The following is a 26152-nucleotide window of genomic DNA, read 5'->3' as shown; positions in this document are numbered from 1 at the left end:
CAGATTTTACCTATCCTTACAATACCTGACAGATTTTATATATAATTTACAGTTTTTACACACACATTATATTATATATATATATATATATATATATATATATATATATATAAAATGCATGCCAGTACACTACATTTTTTATATTATTTTCTATAGACAAAAAGTTTGTGTGATCAATCTAGTGTTATCCAACCTGCAAGGATTCCTTTGCTTGCAAGCACCATGATAGCTGTCAGGCCCACACTAAATATTGCACTTTGTCCAAAGTTCAGCATGGCAAGTGTTGAGGTAGTCTTCAGAGAAGAATTTTCATATACTTTCAAATAGCCATCGTACCTCTCTGCTTCATATTTCTCATTGTTGAAGTACTGTCACAAAAAGAAAGAATGCAACATAGTAAAATAAAAGCAAAACCAGCCAAGGCCCTCTGCTAATGTTCACGTTAAAAGGTACATTAGCGAAAAAAAGTTTTTTCACAGCTAACTAGTTATTGACCTAATGGAATCTAAAAGTTAGACATAGGCATACATGGTGTGAAACCTGCTCTTAACGCTCATATATTGTTGATTAATAATGGTGAATTATCACATAGCACAGATGGCAAATATGGTCAAAAATTACCCATCTACTGTCATATACATTCATCTTAATGTGGCTACTTTAGAAGAGACAGAAAAACAACAGCTTTTAAAAAATGGAACCTAGATGTCACCACATACATACTTACACACCATGTAGAAAACGAACCTGCCCTTAAATGCAAGATGGTCTAACGACCAAATCTTTGAGACCATGGAGCACGCCCCTTCTGCACCTCACCACTATTGGTTAGACCATGGGTCTTCAAACTACGGCCCTCCAGTTGTTCGGGAACTACAATTCCCATCATGCCTAGCCATGTCTGTGAATGTCAGAGTTTTACAATGCCTCATGGGATGTGTAGTTTCGCAACAGCTGGAGGGCCATAGTTTGAGGATCCCTGGGTTAGACCATTGATCATAGTTATGGGCCAACAGTCAGGCACAGAGGGCAGATGTTCCTTGGAAACGAAATCCTGGGGACAATACCATTTGCATTTTGAGGATTACACAGATACTTACTTCTGGTTTGCAAGGCCACCATTCAAAACTGTTGGGCCTCATACAGCGTGTCTGACATGCAGCCTAGCTGACTAATCCACCTCACACAGAGGCAATTTAAATATCTTATTGCGCGCACAGTAATCCCAATGGCAGCAGTTTCTAGTAATTAAATAAAAGTTCCCTGGGCCAAGTGACATACTTAGCATATCTAGCACCTGGGGCTGATCAGAGTTGTGGGTGTGGCCAAGTTGAGTTAACAATGGGAGGAGCTTAAAGGTCTATAGATAAATAAAACCTGAGCCTATTCACTGTATACACAGTACGCATATGCCGCAGTACTTGTACCTACACTCTCAGGAGTGCATAACATGTAGAGTGCAGGGCTCAGGAGTAGGTCACATACATGCTACTGTACAGAATATGACCCACAGCTCTACCCTCCCCCCACTACCAATCTTAGCCCCACAGGCTTCCCTGAGCCCACCACCTCAGTACAAACCCCCTTCTCAGCTCAACCCTTTAGTACAGACTACTTTACCCAGATCTACCCTCCCAGTCATACCCCCCTCTGTGGGGAACCAATGCATACAGAACCCCCTTTAATAACCTAACCCCTCAATACAAACCCCCCTTCGAGCTTAACCCATCAGTTAAGCCCCCTACCTTCTGTCCTAACCCCTCATTACAGACATCCCACTGTCAGTCTAATCCCATAGCACCGAATCACCACACTTAGACCAAAACTTCAGTACACACCTCCTTTCCAGCTTAATCCCACAGTAAAGACACCCAGCCCATGTCCCCAAGTACAGATACCCCTCCCAGCCTAGCCCTTCATTACAAACCACCACCACAGTACAATACAGCACTGCTTTTGCCTGACAGAAACACGAACAATAAACCAGACCTGTTTTGCAGATGCATAAAACTGAAGGTTAAATTAATCGTAACACATTTGTGACAGATGTCCGTCACATATCAGATGTCTCAGCTAAACCATAATTAAGGGGTTGCTGTTGTACTTGAATTTATAACATTACTGAGAAAGTAGCATGAGGTTTACCATTTAAGGGAAAGCTATCAGTACATTTTTAGGGGTGCAAGTTTTGTATTTACTGTAACGTTAACTGGAAAGCAACTGTAGTTGTAACTTTCAGATCCATGCTCACTCAGTGTTTACAGGTATGGAAAAACATTAGACCCCCCCACCCAGTATGAAAACCCACTGGCCTAGTGGCTGGAGGAGGTGAAGACACTGCACTCTCTGAGCGTCAACACTTGGGGGGGGGGGGGGGGGGGGGGGGCGAGTAGGAGAAAGTTGATGTGACCACTTCCGCTAGGATTCGACAACAGCCTAAACCACGTTTTGTTGGTGCCACCTGTCATAGAAGGAGTGGTGGGGAGCGCTGGATCAGCAAGTATCAGTGAGGTAGGGCAGTTTTTCTTTTACGGGAACTGTCACTTTGCTGTGAAAAATTAATAGTGTCCTCAAATAAAGACAGGAAATCAGCAACATGTCTCTTTGAACCTGAACACAAAGTAAACACAGTATTCCACGAGACTGCCATAGAACTGAAAGGAACATACTTTTAAAAACTATTATTCCTTACCTTAACAGTTTCATAATTTAGAAGTGAATCTATAGCAGCATTTCCAGCTTCATTATCAGCCTTGTTCATTTCTATTCTGAACTTCGTCCTATAAAAATATTCAGCAAAAAACAGTACATAAGTAATGCAATTTAGGGACATTAAATCGGTAGTAAATCCAGTTTCAAAAAACACTTACATTCCCGGGATGCCGGAAATGCTAACTTTCACATTGGTTGTGCTCTCAACCAAACTTTCAAACCATCCAATGGCTGGTGTCATAACTGATCACATGTGCAGTGTTATGGCAGTTGAAGAATCATTAGAGGCCAAGATGGCAGCTTCCTTGACTGAAAACGATAGAAGGGTTTACTTCCACTTTAAAGTTATGGTGAGGATGAAGAAGGATTTCTTAAAGGAAACATGTACTGAAAAAACGTGACAGTTGCCATTGCTGTCCTCGCCTTCTCAAAATTTTTAAGGTCAGTCTTTTCAAGCTAATCCACCTTTTTCAATGCTTTCTACTGCACCGACATGAACCCACTATATAGGTTAGAGGTTCTGAGTTAATGACTCAAAACAAACATGTGGATTGGAATAGTTATGCACTGAAGATAGAGAGAGCCTGGAAACTAGTGTTTTAAGATGGTAGTCACCAAAAGCAGCTCCCTTATTCTTTAAATACAGGTTTGCCTTAAATTCCAATTCAATTCTGACACCCAGGCATGCGATTATTGGTAACTGATTTAGCTTAAAAATGTCTTAGCATATTCTGTTCTCCGTCAGAAATTGTTGTTTCCCATTCTCCCTCTCCAGTGTTCTCTGCTGGCATAGCTGAGCAATAAGCGCAGCCCCTCATCACCAGCATCCTCACATACAGTGCCTTGCAAAAGTATTTACTCCCCTTGGCTTTTTACTTATTTTGTTACATTACAGCCTTTAGTTCAATGTTTTTTTTAAATCCGAATTATATGTGATGGATCAAAACACAATAGTCTAAGTTGGTGAAATAAAATTTGAAAAGTAGGATTTTTATAACAGCTTACCCTGTAAAATCCTTTTTCTTGGAGTACATCATAGGACACAGCCTCAAGTATTTGCTTATTGGACACTGGCACATCCAATACAGGAAGTTGACTCCCCTATATAACACCTCCTCCTTCCAGGAGTACCTCAGTTTTTGTAGCCAAGCAATAATAATAAGCAATATACTTAAACCCCATAAAAGAAGAGGGGCGGGAACTCTGTGTCCTATGACGTACTCCAAGAAAAGGATTTTACAGGTAAGCCGTTAAAAATAGAAACCAAAAAAAGGGCTGTGCTAAAGGATTGACTAATGAATGATGAGCAGAATAGTCACGGCTGAAGGCAACGGTGTATTACAACAAGTGAAATCTAAAAAAACAAAAAAAAAAAAAACAAAAAAAAAACGCACAGCTCACCCAATAGAGTACATTCAATAATAATAAAAGCATGTGCAAACAAAATATATGTGTGCTTGTGAGAAAAAAAAAAAAAAATCTATAATCATATTGCAAATATATACATATAAAAATCAAGTGACCTAAATCCAACAGAAAATGATGACCCAACCAGGGTTAATGAATAAGTAATTAAGTGAAGATAATATATTTAAGACAGAAAAATCCCCCAAAAAAAAGGGGTGTTTTCTTCCAAAGTGATGAAGATTGGAAATATCCCATAAACACGTGTCAAACGTGAAAGTGCCTCCACCACAGCAAACACTGCCGCTTACCAGATGGTAGAGGTCCCTTATGACAGGGCGCCACAATATGCAGGTGGCTATCACCCCAGCCGGGGGTCTCAAAGAAATGCACTGGAATGTACCAGACTCCCCCAAACTTCACAGAGATGCCCCCCCCCCCCGTAAATCAAGCCAAGCACAGCAGTGGCAACAGCATCCCCACAAAGTAATAAGAACTAAGCCCTTTTTTGGTTTCTATTTTGCTTAATGTTGTATAACATTTGGGAGTTGTAGCTTGATATACTATACAGAATAGCAGTTTTTTTTCTTTTTAACTTCTTTTTTTTTTTTTTCACCCTGGTCTCCAGGCTCTGCTGATCCTCCGCCGCTCAGTCCTATCTCTGTAGTCCTTGCTCACCTTAGGCCAGAGATAGGCAACCTCGATACCCTAGCTGTTGTAGAACTACAAGTCCCAAGAGGCACTGCATGACTGACTGCCACAGGCATAACCTCCAGGAGAAGAGGGATGATGGGATTTGTAGTTTCAGTACAGCTGGAGTGCAAAGGTTGCCTACCCCTGCTATAGGCTAGAATGGTCTTACGTTGCACACCACGTGTGCGTTCCGCTAGTTGCTCATCTCCGGTCTGGGCCCTGTTTACTTTCCTGCTGCTCCATACAGCACACCAGATGTGACGTCTGCATTAGCCACTCCCATAAACATATGAATCAGAAATGACTACTGATGATGTCTTTCTGGCTCACTTGTTGGTTTCCCAGTTCATTCTGAGATATCTTATACCTACAATACTTCCAAAACTAAGCAAAGTTAACTGTGAATAAAAGCCTCCCAAATGCTGCAGGTTGTGGTTGGGTATAACTTTTGAAGGAAAGCAAATGCAAAATCGTGAACAAGACTTTACGCTAACCTCTATTCATTGAGAGGTGCATTGATTGGCATTCAGAGTTCTTTAAAAATATAAAAAATAAAGTTTAAATGCTACATTTTGAAGTGTAAACGAGCCCCAAGACAGAATAAAATTACCTCCACTGTGTGACTCCAACAGTGAATGCTGTATAAGTTCCAAGCGTTCCCAAAGTTGCAAGTGCAAATGGGGCTCCACATTTGTAATACTGTGTAGAGAGGGAAAAACATGTAAGACATTTAAAATAATAAACAAATTACCTGTAACTGCAGAAAACATACAATGCCTTGCGAAAGTATTCGGCCCCCTTGAACTTTTCAACCTTTTGCCACATTTCAGGCTTCAAACATAAAGATATAAAAATTTTCTTTTATGTGAAGAATCACCAACAAGTGGGACACAATTGTGAAGTGGAACGAAATCTATTGGATTTTTTGAAACTTTTTTAACTAATAAAAAAAATGAAAAGTGGGGCGTGCAAAATTATTCGGCCCCCTTGCGTTAATACTTTGTAGAGCCACCTTTTGCTGCGATTACAGCTGAAAGTCGCTTGGGGTATGTCTCTATCAGTTTTGCACATCGAGAGACTGAAATTCTTGCCCATTCTTCCTTGCAAAACAGCTCGAGCTCAGTGAGGTTGGATGGAGAGCGTTTGTGAACAGCAGTTTTCAGCTCTTTCCACAGATTCTCGATTGGATTCAGGTCTGGACTTTGACTTGGCCATTCTAACACCTGGATACGTTTATTTGTGAACCATTCCTTTGTAGATTTTGCTGTATGTTTGGGATCATTGTCTTGTTGGAAGATAAATCTCCGTCCCAGTTTCAGGACTTTTGCAGACTCCAACAGGTTTTCATCCAGAATGGTCCTGTATTTGGCTGCATCCATCTTCCCCTCAATTTTAACCATCTTCCCTGTCCCTGCTGAAGAAAAGCAGGCCCAAACCATGATGCTGCCACCACCATGTTTGACAGTGGGGATGGTGTGTTGAGGGTGATGAGCTGTGTTGCTTTTACGCCAAACATATCGTTTTGCATTGTGGGCAAAACATTCGATTTCGGTTTCATCTGACCAGAGCACCTTCTTCCACATGTTTGGTGTGTCTCCCAGGTGGCTTGTGGCAAACTTTAGACGAGACTTTTTATGGATATCTTTGAGAAATGGCTTTCTTCTTGCCACTCTTCCATAAAGGCCAGATTTGTGCAGTGTACGACTGATTGTTGTCCTATGGACAGACTCTCCCACCTCAGCTGTAGTTCTCTGCAGTTCATCCAGAGTGATCATGGGCCTCTTGGCTGCATCTCTGATCAGTCTTCTCCTTGTCTGAGCTGAAAGTTTAGAGGGACGGCCAGGTCTTGGTAGATTTGCAGTGGTCTGATACTCCTTCCATTTCAAAATGATCGCTTGCACAGTGCTCCTTGGGATGTGTAAAGCTTGGGAAATCTTTTTGTATCCAAATCCAGCTTTAAACTTCTCCACAACAGTATTAGGGACCTGCCTGGTGTGTTACTTGGTCTTCATGATACTCTCTGCGCTTTCAACAGAACCCTGAGACTATCACAGAGCAGGTGCATTTATACAGAGACTTGATTACACACAGGTGGATTCTATTTATCACCATCAGTCATTTAGGACAACATTGGATCATTCAGAGATCCTCGCTGAACTTCTGGAGTGAGTTTGCTGCACTGAAAGTAAAGGGGCCGAATAATTTTGCACCCAACACTTTTCAGTTTTTTATTTGCTAAAAAAGTTTAAAATATCCAATAGATTTCGTTCCACTTCACAATTGTGTCCCACTTGTTGGTAATTCTTAACAAAAAATTAAAATTTTATATCTTTATGTTTGAAGCCTGAAATGTGGCAAAAGGTTGAAAAGTTCAAGGGGGCCGAATACTTTCGCAAGGCTCTGTACATTCATAGCCGTCAAACAATATGCAAGGTTTTAATGACCTTAACTGTACAAACAGCACACAGTCTTTCAAATAGCCCACCAGAGAGTTGTATATTAAAATATATGTGAACCCTCACCTTCTAAAACAACCTACTCAGTTTACTATGCAAAACATTAATGTATGCATATTAAAAAAATTGTAAATACCTTTTTTCTCCCCTTTTATAAGTGATCACTTACCCTCTGTTCTCAGATGCAGAAGGAGCTCAGAGAGCTAGAGGAAGAGAAACAGCAGCACACCCGTCTTCCCAGTAAATAGCTGTGCAAGTCTAATCATTGGAGGAAAGAAGGCTGAGTCCCCAGCACAGCCAGAAAACTGACCACACTGTGCTCTCATGCCAAGTATGGTCAGTTTTTAAATAGGAAAGCAGATGGACTGACAGGAACACCAGTGATTTCACAAAAGGAAGCAATACAAATAGAAAAGGATACTTTTTCCATACAAGTACATGGTACAGCATGAACATCAGGAATATGAAATGTTAGGGTAACATTCTTTAACCCATATCTAGGCTGCCTTTTTGTGGGGTAATTGAATAGTACACCAGTGCTTGAAGTTAAAAAGTGTTTAAGAATTTCCAAAATATAAGTACGGAAAAAACATGTTACAGATATAGGCCTTTAATCTTCCAAAACTAATAGCCAATAATGAACAAAAAGTAGACAAAACGTAGATCGCTTGTCGTTGCATTTCCAACGATGGATTAAAAATTCTAAGAAAATATGAAAAAAAAAATTATTTATCAAAATGATAATCACACAGGGGGATTCACTTAGCCTGGAGCAGAAAGAAATTTGGAACAGTTGTGCGTAGTAACCAATCAGGTTTTTTACTTCAGCTTGCTCATTGAGGCTGGGTTCACACTGCAGCGGTGACGAGAATCGGATGTGATTCGCACCGCACTGCAGTGCAAATCACATCCGATCTCTGTGCGATGCGAGTTCAGCCATACAGATAGTATGGCTGAATTTGCATCGCATCCGGCCCAAACTCACACAGGACCCTTTTTTGGTCCGCAGCAGAATCGGATCGCATGGGTGTTCACACCATGCCATCCGATTCCTGTCTGAGTTTGCAGATCGCACTGCGATTTGCAAACTGATCTGGGGGTGTCGTTAACGTTTCACTGACACTCCCAGCAGTTCGCATAGGGCAGTGTGAACTGCCACCGGGAGGCATGCGATGCGGGAACCCGCAGCGGACTCGCAGCGTTCCCGCATCGCTGCAGTGTGAACCCAGTCTTAAGCTTTGTAAATGAATTCCTTTACTGAATACCACACCGTGCTATACAAGCTATTAACACAAGGCCCATTTTTATTGATATACCAAAAACGAAAGCAACTAGGGAATCCGGCCTCTAATCCATAAAGTAGTACTCACCGACTTAATAGCGGGGGGTGTAATCAAAACTATATATTATCCAAAAAAAAAAAAAGAATGACACTAACACAGACCCTAAAGAGTTTAACTACAGACATTTATTAGCTATAAAAAATACAAAGAAGCACATAAAATCCCTTAAAGCGGAGGTCCACCCTAAAGTGGACCTTCCACTCATTGGAACCCTCCCCCCCTCTGGCGCCACAATTGGCACCTTTCAGGGGGGAGGGGGTGCAGGTACCTGTACAGTACAGGTATCTGCACCCACTTCCGGCGTAGATTCTGCAGAAGGTACGCCCCTTTCTGCAGAATCTACGCCCCTTTCCGAAGGTCCCCCGCTGCCTGCTGGGAAACACACGGATCCCAGAGACAGCGGGGACCATCCTTATTGAGCAGCGCGACTCGTGCATGCGCAGTAGGGAACCAGGAAATTAAGCCGAAAGGCTCCACTTCCTGATTCCCATACCCAAGATGGCGGCGGCAGCACCCGAGAGATGATCGAGAGATCGGCTTCGGGTGCCGACATCGCGGGCGCGCTGGGCGGGTAAGTGTCATTATTTTAAAAGTCAGCAGCTGCAGTATTTGTAGCTGCTGGCATTTAAAAAAAAAAAAAAACGGCGGACTACCACTTTAATCCCCAATACTAACCCCATATATGAAGTCCCTATACAAAAATCCCTATACAAAGATTATATACTTAACCAATTCCACAAAAAAACATACCACTACAAAAGTATATTAATAAAAATGTTCCCCCTCTCAAAAAGAGAGGGGTATGTTGATGCAGTGGATGATTCCCTTTTGTTATTGAGTCAGTATCTTTAAATAAAGTCTATTTTATACAAAGCAAATTATGGATTTCATGTGAGTACAATATACACAATATATAAACAGCCAGAATTAATTCCCTTACATGGATAAAGATCGTGTGAAAAAAAAAAACCCTACCTACAAGTGACCTCAGTATCTGGTGTTCCACATTTTACAATTAAAAAAATACTAAAAAGGCTAAAAACAGGTTTAAGATACAAGACAGAACATACCAATATGCTGCTGACAAGGAAAACCTCAAACATCGTGGGCCCCAGATTAAACACCAGGGCACTGAGCACAAAGCTGATGCCTCTTGTACCCCGATCAATGGCTTTAGAGAGAGCTCCTGTTTGTCTGCTCAGGTGGAAACCAAGGTCCAGATTATGCAGATGTAAAAATACATTTTTTGCAATCCTCCTGATGGAATTCTGCGCCACCTTTCCAAATACGGCATTTCTCAGTTCATTAAAAAGAGCAGAGCTGGCTCTAGCCACACCATCTAGAAAAAAGGGAAAAAAATATATATATATTACAGAGATTGAACATGAGAAAAAAAAAAAAAAACACCTTGCTATGGTCACAGAAAAAACACTTTATTGTTTGTGTTTCTATTAAAATTCAGATTTCTTTAAATTAGAGTCATTTTTGACAATCTTTTCACTTTCTAAAAAATCTCATTTATGTTGTGAGCTCTGAGTCTCTGCTGGCCATCTCTTTCATTTCAATTTCTAACGACTACATATCCCATGGTACCTTGCTGCCTGCAATTATTGATTCCTGTACTCACTTTGCCTCCTGAATCTACTCTTCTTAGTACATCTGTAGCTCAGAAGGCAGGCTCTTTGAAATATGTGACACAGCAGTGCCTATTTACATGGGTGTAATAAATATGTGTCACACAGAATTTAACCACTTACAGACCGGACCATTTTGCTGGTCAAAGACCAGACCACTTTTTGCGATTCAGCACTGCGTCGCTTTAACTGTCAAGCGACGTGGCTCCCAAACAAAATTGACGTCCTTTTTTTCCCACAAATAGAGCTTTCTTTTGGTGGTATTTGATCACCTCTGTGGTTTTTATTTTTTGCGCTATAAACAAAAATAGAGCGACGATTTTGAAAAAAAAAACGCATTATTTTTTACTTTATGTTATAATAAATATCCCCCAAAAATATATAAAAAAATCGCAATAAGCGATTATAGATTGGTTTGCGCAAAAGTTATAGCGTTTACAAAATAAGGGATCGTTTTATGGCATTTTTATTAATATTTTTTTTTTTCTAGTAATGGCGGCGATCAGCGATTTTTATTGTGACTGTGACATTATGGCGGACACATCGGACATTTCTGACACATTTTTGGGACCATTGTCATTTATACAGTAATCACTGCTATATAAATGCACCGATTCCTGTGTAAATGACACTGGCAGTGAAGGGGTTAACCAGTGGGTGGCAGTGTAGGGGTTAAGTGTTCCTAGGGGTGTATTACTAACTGTTGGGGGCTGGGCTTTAATTTAGTGAACACTGATCTCTGCTCCAATCACATGGAGCAGAGATCAGCATCACTAGTTGCTAGGCAGAATGGAGAAATGCTGTTTACAACGGCATTTGTTCATTTGGCCGCTCCGTGAGACAATCGCGGGGATGCCCGCGGTGATCGAGTCCGCGGGTCCCGCGATCGGACTCACAGGGGCCCCGACCAGCATGGGAGCGCGCCGCTGGCGGCGCGCTCTTGATGGCAGGGCGGCAAATTTAAAGGGACGTACAGGTACGCCCATTTGCCTGCCCGTGCCATTCTGCCAACGTATATCGGCGTGCGCTGGTCGGCAACTGGTTAATGAAGTAATTGTGAGAGAATCTTAAAAAGGTACGTTTACAAACTTTAATATCATTCTGAATGATAGGAATAGACTAGAAACAGTAATACCGGGTGTAACAATGGTGAACTTACCCTTTCAGTTAATCTATTTTTATTAAGTTGATTTTAAAACACCTACTGACTTTTTTATATTTAAATTTGAATATAAGAAAATACAGTTCAAATACCGAAAGCAACTACTCCTTTAGCAACAGAGCGGATAACTGAGAAATACAACTTTCTTGGGTCCCTTAGTAGCGCCATGTTTAAGTTACTTTCCATTTTCTCCCTACTTTTACCGTTATCCCTCTACAGAATTAAGATTTTAAAATTTCCAATCCATCCAATTAGTATATACTGATCTAAAAAGATTAATGCATGAAAACTGCAGTAATGAACTTTAACAAATATTGTGTCTTCTCTTAGAGCCAAGATAAGAAAAATACTCATTACTAAAGTTAAAGATGTCCAGAAAAAAACATAAAAAGTGTGAAGGCACACAGCAGAGCAGAGGAGCGGGGGCAGAGGTCGGATATCAATCTCTTTCTGATCAAAGACAAAACACCTCAGTGTGTATACTGGATGGGCATAAACGAGACAGCAGCCGTTAGAAGTTATAAATATAGCTGGAAGGAAAAGGTTACAAAAAAACTAAACAAAATGTGTGTGTTCTCATGTTACTATACTGCTGAGAGCTGCAAGTGTCAAAAATGTAGTTGACAGTAGGTTATCTTGTATGCTTTCATTAGCACAAAAAAAAAAAAAAAATAATGGGGGCACTCGGAAAGAGGGACCTCAGAAGAAGAGGATTGGGGCTGCTCTGTGCAAAACCACTGCACAGAGCAGGCGAGTATGATATGTTTGCTATTTAAACAAAAACAAACTTACCTTTGGAATCATTTTAAATATATTTGAGCACAGCAAGCCAGTCCACCATGGCTTTCAAATATAAGAGACCACTTTGGACACAATAGGCGGTTATTTACTAAAGGCAAATCCACTTTGCACTGCAAGTGCACTTGGGAGTGCAGTCACTCTAAATCTAAGGGGTAGATCTAAAATGAGTGGAAGATCTGCAGATTTTATCATCCAATCATGTGCAAGCTAAAATGCTGCGTTTTTTTTATTTTCCTTGCACGTCCCCCTCGGATCTACAGCGACTTTACTTCCAAGTGCACTTTCAAGTGTACTTGCAGTGCAAAGTGGATTTTCCTTTAGTAAATAACCCTCTTAGTGTCCAGTCTAAAGTAAACTAACAAACCAAAAAAAAAAAACACATGGGAATAGTTTGTAGTCCAGAAGGCAGGGAATAAGTATTCTAATAAAGTTGGCCATACACTATTAGCCCTTGTACACACGGTCGGAGATTCCAACGGAATGTGTCCTATCGGACCGTTTTGTCGCATAATCCGACTGTGTGTGGTCTGCATCGGACTGTTTCGGTCGGAATATCCGTCAGACCCAATTTTCCAACTTGTTGGAAATATTTTCAGACAAACTGGTCCGATAGGATATACTCCGATCATGTGTAGAGAATTTTGATCGGACAAAGTCCCACGCATGCTCAGATCAAATTCCTAGACCAAAGCTATTGGCTACTAGCCTGAACGTAGTCCCGTCGTAACGAAATTACGTCATCACGTTCTGAATGATCGGATTTTCCGACAACTTGGTCCGACCGTGTGTATGCAACAGTTTCGAACAAAATCCGTCGGACAAAATCCGTCAGACAAAATCCGTCGGACAAAATCCAACGGATTTGGTTGGCAGAATGTCCGACTGTGTGTACAGGGGCTTAGATGTTTTTTTTTGTGGCGTGAAATGAAAAATATCGAGCAGATTACTCCATCCAGGCTATACAGCGTGGATGGATGAATCCCCCCTGCTAGACCATTGTATTCTAAACTGCATTTGATTAGATGCAGCTTCTGTTCGGTCAACAGTTTTATGCCTACCCCCTTTGACTTTTCAATCTAGAGATGTTGGACGGGAAGAGGCCCAACAGGGCCACCTGATAAGTGAATTTTGCTTAGTTCATCAGGAACCAGATACATTTCTTCAAGCCAGAACATAATCTGTTATTAAAGAATTAAGGATATTTAACTCCCTAGGGTACCAAGTGAATTGCATTCTTGTTCCCATTTAAATCCATCCCTTAGTTTCTAAGAAGAGTGGTGAGGTTACCCCCACCCCATCTAAAACCCCCAACACTGCTAAAAAGGAGACAATTTATGACTGACAGCTCTGGTCTCAGGTAGAAGGGGCTGTTCTGGAGACCAACACTACCCTTCAGCCTGTGACGTTGTGTGTCTATCAGCAACTGTATACATACACTGTATACATACACAGCCCAGATGATGGATGATACAGCGCTGCAGCATTGTGCGATGTTTCAGTTTTATGAATGAACAATCAGCAGTGGTAGACACTGCATCAACCTGCCATTGCTGATCACTGTGTAATCTATCACCCTTCTATTGGTTTAACTAGATGGACTTGTGTCTTTTTTCAACCAGACTGTATCAGCTAAGCTGTATATATGTGTACCATCAGCCACTGATAGACACACAAAGCCGCAACTCTGAGCGATCTCCCCTGGTTATAAATGAACAATCATTTGCCAATGCCCTGTATGTGTAAGCAGCTGCAGATACATTACATGCAGCTGCAGCCAAGTGATCTTTTACCAATATGAATAAACAAGCGGCTTTGATTGTTCATTCACAATAGTGAGAAATCACTCAGCTTAGAGAGGGGTGGGGCTCTGCGCTGGCTGTACCTCCCCACAGGAATCCTTATAATGTGGGGTTCACAAAGGAGGTGGAGCTACAGTCAGCATACCGAGGTGTGCATAGGGGACAGAGAGGCCACCAGTTAGAACGGTACCAAGTGCTGTATGCAACGGTGAGTTAAATAAACAAACAAAAAAAAAACCCACACTAGTTCTCCCTTAAAAGGAGTTAAGGCAGTGCATACAAGCACTGCCCGCCCCATCGCTAGTATAACCTGTAGTATATGCTGCATGCCTTTTTGTAAAATTCCTCTAAATACCTTACTTTTTCTCCCCGATAAGTGGTCATGTGACCGCCCATTGCTCTATCCCTGCACTGTATGTACTAGGGAGGCAGGGGCCAGCATCTCCCTCCAATGTCTCCTGGGCAGTCACGTGACCTCCCTCCCTAGTGTATACATCAGAGGAAGAGAGCGATGGGCGGTCATGTGAGCGCTGATCGGGGAGAAGGAATAAGGCATTTAGAAGAATTTTACAAAAAGGCATACAGTATATACACTACATGTTTTACTAACAGTGGGGCTGGCAGTGCTTGTGTGCAGAAATGTGTGCACTGCTCAGAGAGGTGCTACAAGGGGAGGGGAGACTAACAGACAAAGAGGGTGTGGGGGGGGGGGGGCAGCGGGAGGGCACAGGAGTCAGGAAAGCAGAGAGCAGGCCTGCGGATGATGGAGGCATGTAAACTGACCACAATGCCCAGGCTCAGCAGCCATGATTAACCATGGTCAGTTTTTAAGAGGGAGGGCAGAAACTGGCAGGATCAACCAGGTATTTCAAATGATACAGGGGACCAAATTACACAGCACAAGCACTGTGTGTTTTTTTTTCATGCTTTAAAGGAACAGGATCCTTTTTTCTTTTAGGTTAACAAACGCTTTAAGTTCTCTCTTTTTCTGGGAATATTTTCAATAAGAGGAAAAGGCAGGAATCATAAGCATAAAATCCCTTTTTTTCCCCAGAATACCCTCTTAGCCCCCGTACACACGGTCGGAGAATCCGTCGGAATGTGTCCTATCGGACCGTGTTGTTGGATAATCTGACTGTGTGTGGTATGCATCGGACTGTTTCCGTCGGACCAAATTTTCAAACTTGCTGGAAATATTTTCCGACAAACTGATCCGATAGGACATACTCCGATCATGTGTAGAGAATTTCGATCGGACAAAGTGCCACGCATGCTCAGATCAAATTCCTACATCAAAGCTATTGGCTACTAGCCTGAACTTAGTCCCATCGTAATGAAATTACGTCATCACGCTCTGAAAGATCAGATTTTTCATCAACTTTGTCCGACCGTGTAAATTCAACAGTTTCGGACAAAAATCCGACGGATTTGGTTGTCAAAATGTCCGACCGTGTGTACAAGAGCTAAGAGTTAGTATGTTTCATGCTATATAAATGGAAATCATTTGAGTAACCCAGTTCTAAAAAAAAAAAAAACCTTCCTTCCACCTATGATGGCCATCAATTAGATTCCTTTTAGTTTGGACACATTATTGTACATAAAGTAAGACCAGGACAACTATGATCATTGTGTGATAAATATGTTAGGCTTCCAATTTTGTATCAAATATAGGCTGCATAACAACCCAAAGTTAGCTTGAAAAAAAATAATGTATAAAAATGAAGCCTGCACACATCTTTAGAAAAAAAAATTAAAATCAAGAATAAAAACAACCAAAAAGTCTTAACGTAAAATAAATAAGCACGGCTATGGTAACCTTGCCAATCCAATAATTACAGTCATAACAGAAAATGCAGACAAGGGGAGAGAACACATTAAGCTGGAAAGGATTAACAATTTGTTGATTTTGCACTTCTATTTTATTTTTGTTAGCCAAGTGCTTTTAAAGTATGAAGAAAGCTGCTTGTTGAGTCTTATGTGTAAAAAAAACAGCAGGCCTCTTCCCTTTAGCCTTCTTATACAGTTTGTGCATAATACATTTCTAGACTCTGTAAACATACAAGTCTTTGTCTTATTTCTAGTTAAACGTTGGAATAAAAAACAGGAAATCCAAAAAGAAAAACCATGTTCATAAACTGGAATTAAATAGAAAGATGGGCATCCAATCAATCAATGGATGGACCTTACAAAAAAACTTGTAGTGAAAATGATTGTTTTTATTTTGATTGCAAAATAAGTTTTTTTTTTTTACTATACGGTCTCATAATAGATAAATAATATATATATATATATATATATATATATATATATACACATAATAATAAAAAAAACAAAAAAAAAAAACAAAAAAAAAAAAAACAGTTTATTTCAGGGTTTGCAAATTGTGGAACATGTACCCTGATGGGTATCGTTCCATAATTCAGGTGGCATATAACAGCACGTATAATGATGAAATGCACATGAGGAAACACTTCCAGCTAGTTATTTAAATCAGCATGCTTTTTTTCTAGGACCTGGCAGCTGCAACTAGAATGAGCAAATTTGAATATGCTCACACAAGCAGACGCTGCCAGGCACTAGAGGCAGCATAAAGATTTAAAACAGAAAAACATCAATTTCTATGGGCTCCCCTAGCTGTTCAGAAAAGTGTAGTGTTCAGAATGGGCAGCTTTTTGGGTGAGTGGAGCAGCCATCCTAAGCCAAGCAGAAAAGAGGAATGGAATGATCTGCAGGAAGGGACTGCAAAGCTTCAATTAGCGGCTTCAAGACATACAACAGATCGTTTTCAGTGTAGTTGGGGAGAAGAGGTTGGCAGAAAAGAGCCCATCCAGGCTTAGAACGAGAGAAGATTTGTCAAAAGGTGGTTCTGGTGGCATGTGACTCAAAAGAAATGATGGAAAATGCATTTTTATTTTGATACATTGATAAAACAAAATCAGCCAACCTAGAATCAAATCTCTGTTATATATGAAATTCCACCCCCCCCCCACCTAAAAAAAAAGGTTAACCACTTGCAGACCGGACCATTTTGCTGGTCAAAGACCAGACCACTTTTTGCGATTCGGCACTGCGTCGCTTTAACTGACAATTCTGCGGTCGTGCGACATGGCTCCCAAACAAAATTGACGTCCCTTTTTTCCCACAAATAGAGCTTTCTTTTGGTGGTATTTGATCACCCCTGCGGTTTTTATTTTTTGCGCTATAAACAAAAATAGAGCGACAATTTTGAAAAAAACGCATTATTTTTTACTTTTTGTAAATATCCCCCAAAAATATATAAAAAAAACATTTTTTCCCCTCAGTTTAGGCCGATACGTATTCTTCTACATATTTTTGGTAAAAAAAAATCACAATAAGCGATTATTGATTGGTTTGCGCAAAAGTTATAGTGTTTACAAAATAGGGATAGTTTTATAGCATTTTTATTAATAATTATTATTATTTTTTTTTACTAGTAATGGCGGCGATCAGCGATTTTTATTGTGACTGCGACATTGTGGGGGGACCCATCTGACATTTTTGACACATTTTTGGGACCATTGTCATTTATACTGTAATCACTGCTATATAAATGCAGTGATTCCTGTGTAAATGACACTGGCAGTGAGAGGGTTAACCAGTGGGTGACAGTGTAGGGGTTAAGTGTTCCTAGGGGTGTGTTACTAACTGTAGGGGGTTGGGCTTTCATTTAGTGAACACTGATCTCTGCTCCAATCACATGGAGCAGAGATCAGCATCACTAGTTGCTAGGCAGAATGGAGAAATGTTGTTTACACAGCATTTCCTCCATTCGGCCGCTCCGTGAGACGATCGCGGGGATGCCCGTGGCGATCGAGTCCGCGGGTCCCGCGACCGGACTCACGGGGGTCCCGACCAGCGCGGGAGCGCGCCGCCGGCGGCGCGCTCCCGATGGCAGGGCGGCATTGAATATTGGACGTACCTGTACGCCAATATGCCTGCCCGTGCCATTCTGTCGACGTACATCGCCGTGCGCTGGTCGGGAAGTGGTTAAATATACCAGAAAAGTAAATATATTTAAAAAAATGTGTGGACAGAAGGAAAGGAAAAACCTTTGAAGTCCAGAAATCATTAGCCTTTGGGTCAAACCATAAAGGTCACTTGTAATTTAAAATGGTAATTACTGCCAACATTGCATTTGACAGATGAATTAGGTCTTGACAAAGACTTAATTATACTGGATGTTTAATTAATAATAATATTTAAAACATGACTTCATGTCCTCAAAAATAATATTAACAAGGGAAAGACTCTGCTGTAGCAGATACGTTGCTTTTTTGTTTAAGATACCAGTGAACATAGGCCGAAATGTATATTGTACATCATAGAAAATTAAGACAACTTACCCTAATTTAGCTGTGAAAATTATACTAGTAAACTGGAAAAATAATTTCATCCAATGAAAGGATATCTTTGCCATGCACAAGCACTAGGGGGTTTCATTAGAAGCCCTTGTACACACGGTCGGAGATTCCGACGGAATGTGTCCGATCGGAGCGTTTTGTCGGATATTCCGACTGTGTGTGGTCTGCATCGGACTGTTTCCGTCGGACCAAATTTTCCAACTTGCCGGAAATATTTTCCGTCAAAATGCTCCAATCGGACATACTCCGATCATGTGTAGAGAATTCCGATCGGACAAAGTGCCACGCATGCTCAGATCAAATTCCTACATCAAAGCTATTGGCTACTAGCCTGAACGTAGTCCCGTCGTAACGAAATAACGTCATCACGTTCTGAACGATCGGATTTTCCCGACAACTTCGTCCGACCGTGTGTATACAACAGTTTCGGACAAAATCCGACGGATTTGGTTGTCGGAATCTCCGACCGTGTGTACAAGGGCTAAGAGAGCGTGGACATGGCCATCAGCCCTTCAATATACTCTGAAATGCTATTGCACAACCCAGTCTGCATTTTAAAGCTCACTGTTAAAATGCAGGCATGGAACCTGTGGTGTTTTGTGGAGTTCTCATTTTTTTTTGCACATTTCTAACCACAAGGTTAAGGTTTAAGGATCGGAAGGATTTGCCCCCCTTAATGACCAGGCCGTTTTCTGAGATACAGCACTGCGGCGCTTTAAATGACAATTGCGCGGTCGTGTGACACTGTAACCAAACAAAATTATTTTTTTTCCCCCACAAATAGAGCTTTCTTTTGGTGGTATTTGATCACCTCTACGGTTTTTATTTTTTGCGCTATAAACAAAAAAGAGTGACAATTTAAAAAAAAAATATACAGTACATTTTTTTTTTACTTTTTGCTATAATAAATATCCAAAAAATAAAATAAAACAATTCTTCACCAGTATAGGCCAATATGTATTCTTCTACATATTTTTGGTAACAAAAATAGCAATAATTGTATATTGACTGGTTTGTGAATGGGGTTTGACAGCTGGGTGTTTCTGTCCACTCCCTCCTATGTACTTGTATAAAGATGGCCATATACTATGCAATCTGATTGCGAATTTAGTGAGAAGGTTGATCACTGGTTGATTGCATTTCATTTAAAAAAAAATGTGCAGCTGGGAGTGCGAGGGTGGATGATGTAGGGTGTGTGCTAATGAGATCAACTCTTTCCTGTGTCATGACCTACAGTCTGTAAGGACGCAAGACAGAAGCAATAGATACGTTTGGAATCATAGATGGAGGACAGTAAGGTACGTTTCTGTAGATTTTATGGAAAGCTTTGATATTCTTGCAAAAAAAGTACATGAATGCTATATTGGTGCATAGGAGGACTGAAATTTAGGAAAAAAAAAAGTGAACTTAGACTTTAACCAAAATAGTGGGCCTTCAGATCTGACACTCAACAAGTTAAAAGTGGAGGGCCAGTTATAAAAAAAAAAAAAAAAAAAAAAAAAAAAAAGTCAGCAGCTGCAAACACTGCAGCTGCTGACTTAATAAACACACTCACCTGTCCAGGGCGCCCGCGATGTCGGCCGCCCGAGGCCGACCCGTCCCTCGGGTCCCGGCGCCGCCATCCCTTGTAAGGGAAACAGGCAGCGGAGCCTTATGGCTTCACTGCCCGTTTCCTACTGCGCATGCGCGAGTCCCGCAGCTACTGCACATGCGCGAGTCCCGCAGCGCTTTCTGAATGGGACGCGCTGTGTTCTGGAACACACAGTTCCCAGAACACAGCGCGACTCATTACCCAGAAGACGCCGCGACGAAGACAGAAGACAGAAGATCTCCGCGGAGGAGGAAGAGGAAGATTAGGAGAAAGTGCCTAGCAACAGGCATTTCTGGTAAGTAAAAAAAAAAATTTTTTTTCATTTTTTTTTTTTTTTAGATTTTTTGTAATTTTTAACATTTTTTTGTTTTTCAGGGTGGCCCTCCCCTTTAAACCCAACTATTGTAATTTAAAGCGGAGGTCCACCCTAAAGTGGACCTTCCGCTCTGCAGGTATCTGCACCCACTTCCGGGATGGCTCTCTGCGGAAAGGGGCATAGATTACGCCCCTTTCCGAAAGTCCCCCGCTGCCTGCTGGGAAACACAAAGATCCCAGAGGCAGCGGGTCCATCCTTATTGCGCACCGCGACTCGCGCATGCGCAGTAGGGAACCGGGAAATGAAGCCGAAAGGCTCCACTTCCTGATTCCCATACCCAAGATGGCGGCGGCAGCACCCGAGAGACGATCGAGAGATCTGCTTCGGGTGCCGACATTGCGGGTGCACTGGGCGGGTAAGCGTCACTATTTTAAAAGTCAGCAGCTGCAGTATTTGTAGCTGCTGGCTTTAAAAAAAAAAAAAAAAAAAAAACGCGCACTCCCGGCGGACTCCCTCTTTAAGTGTCAAATTCCACAAATGACAAAGGGATAGTTTAGTAGCTGTGGATGTGGTGTTTAATTTTGACTTGAGGTCCTGGATACAGTCTAGGCCACTGTGTCAGCACTCACTGTAATGACCTGGATCTTAAAGAGGAAGTAAACCCTGATGGGTTTACTTCCTCTTTTTTTCCCTGCAAAGGTAAAGCATAATGGACTACTATGCATCGCATAGTAGCTCATTATGTGTCACTTACCTGACACAGGAGCCAGCGAAGTCGCCGCTGATCCCTGTAGTCCGCCGCATCCATGTTGCTGGTGGCGTCTCGCAGCTCCGACGAATCAAAGCAGCGAAGCCGCGATGACGTCACTCCCGCGCATGCGCCCCGGATTTTGCGTCTCGCAGCTCCGCCGCTGCCACTCGGCGAAGCCGCGATGACGTCACTCCCGCGCATGCGCACGGGAGTCGACAAATTAGGCAAATCCATTCATGGATTTGCCGCATTTAGTGCGCCTGCGCGCCGCTGTCTACGGCGCATGCGCCGTAGACAGCGGTGCCCATTTTCGGGCAAATATCTCCTAAACCATATAGGTTTAGGAGATATTGCTTGGACCTACAGGTAAGCCTTAATCTAGGCTTACCTGTAGGTCCAAGTTGTTTGGAAGGGTTTACTTCCTCTTTAACATATTTGCAATGGGGAGTGAAGGAGAGGTAAGTGTGTACAGCTGAAAAAAAAAACAGCAAAGTGAACCTGTTTAATTTTTGTTGTGTAAGCAAAGCACGGGTTCTTTTAAATCTTTCACTTTTATTGGCAAATCCAGCTGAATCCTGAATCATCAGTGTTTGGGAAGGTTCTTCAATACATTAGTGTATATTTGTTAATCATAGTAGTACTTACATCCAATCAAAACCGATGTTGCTATAGTTGCCACAGTATTTGGTGCATCTGCTAGATTCAGTATGTTCCCAGATACCTCATTCAAATTGTCAACTGCATATTTAAACATAAACGGCACCACAATATTCATACCCTGTAAAGAAACAAAAAAATGGTCCATGAAGAGAAAGAATATGTGCCTAAAATTAACTTTTTGTTTTTTGGTAAAATGGTTATATTCATACTTTTACACACAAGATTGGATAAAAAAAAAAAAAAAAAAAAAGTACAAATTGTTAACGTATGAGCAGATTATTGTGTTACACAAACCCATTACATTATGAATTTGGTTTGAACACGTGGAGGACATATAAACCTAGCACACATAATTGACCGATTTAGCGACAGATTTAAAAACTGCAAAAATCTGTAATGCCGCGTACACACGATCAAATTATCCGGCGGACAACCCACCCATGTGTGGGCTCCGGCGGACTTTTTCTTCCCAAAAGTCCGGCGGCCTTAGAAAGAAGTTTTGACTCAAAATTGACCAGCGGACTTGGCAGTCCGGCGGATAATTTGCCCGTCTGTGTGCGGCCCCCCCACCCCAAAGCACCTTGTCCCCATGTTGATGAGGACAAGGGCCTCTTCCCAACAAAAAGACCCCCAAAAGAGCAGAAGATAGCGGAGGAGTCCAGCGAGAAGACCCCCGAAGACAGAAGAAGAGAAGACCACTGGAGCTGTCTAATAAAGTATTTATATATACCCCATACTCATTCACATAAGGTAGGGGGCCAGAATCTGGGAGGCCCCTTATTAAAGGGGGCTCCCGGATTCTGATAAGCACCCCGCCCGTAGACACCGACAACCAACGGCCAGGGTTGTCAAGAAGAGGCCTTTGTCCTCATCAACATGGGGACAAGGTGCTTTGGGGTGGGCGGGCCCCTTCCCCAAAGCACCCCCCCATGTTGAGGGCACGTGGCTTGGTACAGCTCAGGAGGGGGTGCTCGCTCGTCCCCACCCCCTTTCCTAACCGGCCGGGCTGCGTTCTCGGATAAGGGTCTGTTATGGACTTTGGGGGGACCCACGCACCGTTTTTTTCAGCGTAGGGCTTCCCCTTTAAAACCATACCAGGTGACGGGGCATTTCATTAACTAAAAACAATCAAGGTAATTATTAGGAACCAAACAGAGGGAAAAAAAAAAGTTCCTTGTTCTATGTGCTAGTAATTATTTTGATTGTTTTTAATTAATGAAATACTGCCTCCCTTTTGGGGATGTATGTTAGACATTATATATTTCAGTATTTTAAACATTTTCTGTATGCTATGAGGAAGGCTGCAAAAGCCAAAATGCATTAGTATCTTTTGTATCATGCTTTTATACATCTAGCCAATAAAGATTTTTCTTCACAAGAGCACTCCGAGTCACTGGCTTTAATCTTATTGATATCTACTACCTTGGGAGCGGAACGCCCCAGCCAGAGGACCAGACTCCAGCTCCTGGATATAAAACATAGCTGTTGAACTTGGGTAAAACTTCTATATTTTTCTGTATGGGAATGAAGTCTTGTGCCCCCCCACTGAGTGCTGGCCATGAAGGAAGCTCATCCATGCTCCAGGCAATTGCAGAGAGTGGCCAGGTGTCTCGTGATCAAATGCAGGCATGCGATGATGATGATGATCACATGACTTAGGAAGAGGTCCTGCGCGGCTTTAGAACATTGCACTGTCTTCTATGACGTGATCATTCTTCAATAAAGCTTTGGAAGCAATTGACGATCTGAGGTGTGCTGGCAAATATGTGCATGTGATCTGCGATGTTTCCAGTTCCAGCCGGTTGTTGCAGCAGCACCTGTTACTCCTAAAGTTATATCCTGGAATGTGTGCAATGGGAATATTAATACTACTAGATATCTTGGGAGCCGCACATAAAGTCAAGACCTGCTGTATGAAAGTAAATGGCAATCTCAGCCAGAACTCCCACCAGGCCATGTCCTCAATGCATTTCACTCCGCCTCATGAGTAAGCTCCGATGGGCAGAGTGAAACTTATTGGGGGCATGACCTTGTGGAGGTCCAGGCTGAGACTGCCATTCACTATCATTCAGCAGGTCTTGACATGATGTGCAGCTTCCCGGGACATCTAGCCAATCTACCAAATGGTTCACGGAGCCTTATTATACTTATCTGAGATTTGACATGGACATGTCATGTGACTAAATAAATCCAAAAAGAAGGCAATTTGGGGATTTACATGAGCAACACCTGGCAAAAAGGTCCTATTAGGGACCGTGAAGCAAGTGGTTTCTGGAAAAGGATGGATAGCAGAGACATGCCCTTTAAAGTGACTCTAAACAATATCCTTACTCTGTGAAAATAATCCAAAACGCATCCACTACAAAATGGCCCTGTAATTGATTTTTCATAAAATTTCTTACTGCGTTTTTCTGCCATCTTGTAATGTCCACGGGCTCTCAAATCTCTCCCTTTCCACTTACTTCCATTTGTTTGGAACAAGAACTGAATCTTAGTTGCGGTCACAAGCACTGCTCTATGCAAACTACAAATCCCACAGTTTATAGTCTCTAGTCTATCTCAGGGAGCCAGCAAAAGAAGGGTGGCTACGATAGTACTTACAGTGGGACCATGGAGAATGAACGGAACCACCCTCTAAAAGGAAGTCAGATTTCAGCAGCAAAAAAGGGGATTTGGAAGAGGATGACAACAATACAAGGTACAGTGGTGTGAAAAAGTGTTTGCCCCCTTCCTCATTTCCTGTTCCTTTGCATGTTTGTCACACTTAAGTGTTTCAGAACATCGAACCAATTTAAACAATAGTCAAGGACAACACAAGTAAACACAAAATGCAATTTGTAAATGAAGGTGTTTATTATTAAAGGTGAAAAAAAATCCAAACCATCATGGCCCTGTGTGAAAAAGTGATTGCCCCCCTTGTTAAAACATACTATAACTGTGGTTGTCCACACCTGAGTTCAATTTCTCTAGCCACACCCAGGCCTGATTATTGCCACACCTGTTCACAATCAAGGCATCACTTAAATAGGAGCTGCTTGACACAGTAAGGTCCACCAGAAGATCCTTAAAAGCTACACATCATGCCGAGACCCAAAGAAATTCAGGAACAATTGAGAAAGAAAGTAATTGAGATCTATCAGTCTGGAAAGGGTTATAAAGCCATTTCCAAAGCTTTGGGAATCCAGCGAACCACAGTGAGAGCCATTATCCACAAATGGCGAAGACATGGAACAGTGGTGAACCTTCCCAGGAGTGGCCGGCCGCCCAAAATTACCCCAAGAGCGCAGCGACGACTCCAAGAGGTCACAAAAGACCCCACAACAACGTCCAAGGAACTGCAGGCCTCACTTGCCTCAGTTAAGGTCAGCGTTCATGCCTCCACCATCAGGAAAAGACTGGGCAAAAATGGCCTGCATGGCAGAGTTCCAAGGAGAAAACCACTGCTGAGCAAAAAGAACATCAAAGCTCGTCTCAATTTCTCCACAACACATCTTGATGATCCCCAAGACTTTTGGGACAACATTCTGTGGACCGATGAGACAAAAGTGGAACTCTTTGGAAGGTGTGTGTCCAAGTATATCTGGCGTAAAAGGAACACTGCATTTCATAAAAAGAACATTATACCAACAGTAAAATATGGTGGTGGTAGTGTGATGGTCTGGGGCTGTTTTGCTGCTTCAGGACCTGGAAGACTTGCCGTGATAAAAGGAACTATGAATTCTGCTGTCTACCAAGAGATCCTGAAGGAGAATGTCCGACCATCTGTTCGTGTACTCAAGCTGAAACGAACTTGGGTTCTGCAGCAGGACAATGATCCTAAACACACCAGCAAGTCCACCACCGAATGGCTGAAGAAAAACAAAATGAAGACTTTGGAGTGGCCTAGCCAAAGTCCTGACCTGAATCCTATTGAGATGTTGTGGTATGACCTTAAAAAGGCCGTTCATGCTCGAAAACCCTCTAATGTAACTGAATTAGGACAATTCTGCAAAGATGAGTGGGCCAAAATTCCTCCAGGACGCTGTAAAAGCCTCATTGCACGTTATCGCAAACGCTTGGTTGCAGTTGTTGCTGCTAAGGGTGGCCCAACCAGTTATTAGGTTTAGGGGGCAATCACTTTTTCACACAGGGCCATGATGGTTTGGATTTTTCTTCACCTTTAATAATAAACACCTTCATTTACAAATTGCATTTTGTGTTTACTTGTGTTGTCCTTGACTATTGTTTAAATTGGTTTGATGTTCCGAAACACTTAAGTGTGACAAACATGCAAAGGAACAGGAAATGAGGAAGGGGGCAAACACTTTTTCACACCACTGTATTTCTCTGAATTAAAAACACATACTCTAATAATTTTGTCTAAATATTCTGTATTTGTTGATATTCAATGTTTTAAAAAAAAACAAAAAAACACATATTTGAAAATAGTTGACTGTAATTTTAAAGTG

The 26152-nt window shown here is 41.8% G+C and overlaps 1 protein-coding gene across 1 annotated transcript in view; it reads right to left on the bottom strand.

Annotated features, from left to right (window-relative positions):
* ABCB7 (ATP binding cassette subfamily B member 7) overlaps positions 1-26152 on the bottom strand; it is a 162026-nt gene that overhangs the window by 30311 nt on the left and 105563 nt on the right. Inside the window, exons 5-9 of the mRNA XM_077466692.1 lie at positions 21690-21822; positions 9679-9947; positions 5420-5508; positions 2693-2780; positions 194-368 (exon numbers count right to left, since the gene is read on the bottom strand). Of these exons, the coding sequence (XP_077322818.1) occupies positions 194-368; positions 2693-2780; positions 5420-5508; positions 9679-9947; positions 21690-21822 (754 nt within the window). The remainder of the gene's footprint in view (positions 1-193; positions 369-2692; positions 2781-5419; positions 5509-9678; positions 9948-21689; positions 21823-26152) is intronic.

This window comes from Lithobates pipiens, unplaced genomic scaffold, assembly GCF_037356315.1.
Source record: "Lithobates pipiens isolate NorthernLeopardFrog02 unplaced genomic scaffold, aLitPip1_a1.2 Scaffold_1, whole genome shotgun sequence".
NCBI classification, from domain to species: domain Eukaryota; kingdom Metazoa; phylum Chordata; class Amphibia; order Anura; family Ranidae; genus Lithobates; species Lithobates pipiens.
The sequence above is the reverse complement of the archived record's forward strand: the minus strand, read 5'-3'. Positions and strand labels throughout refer to the sequence as shown.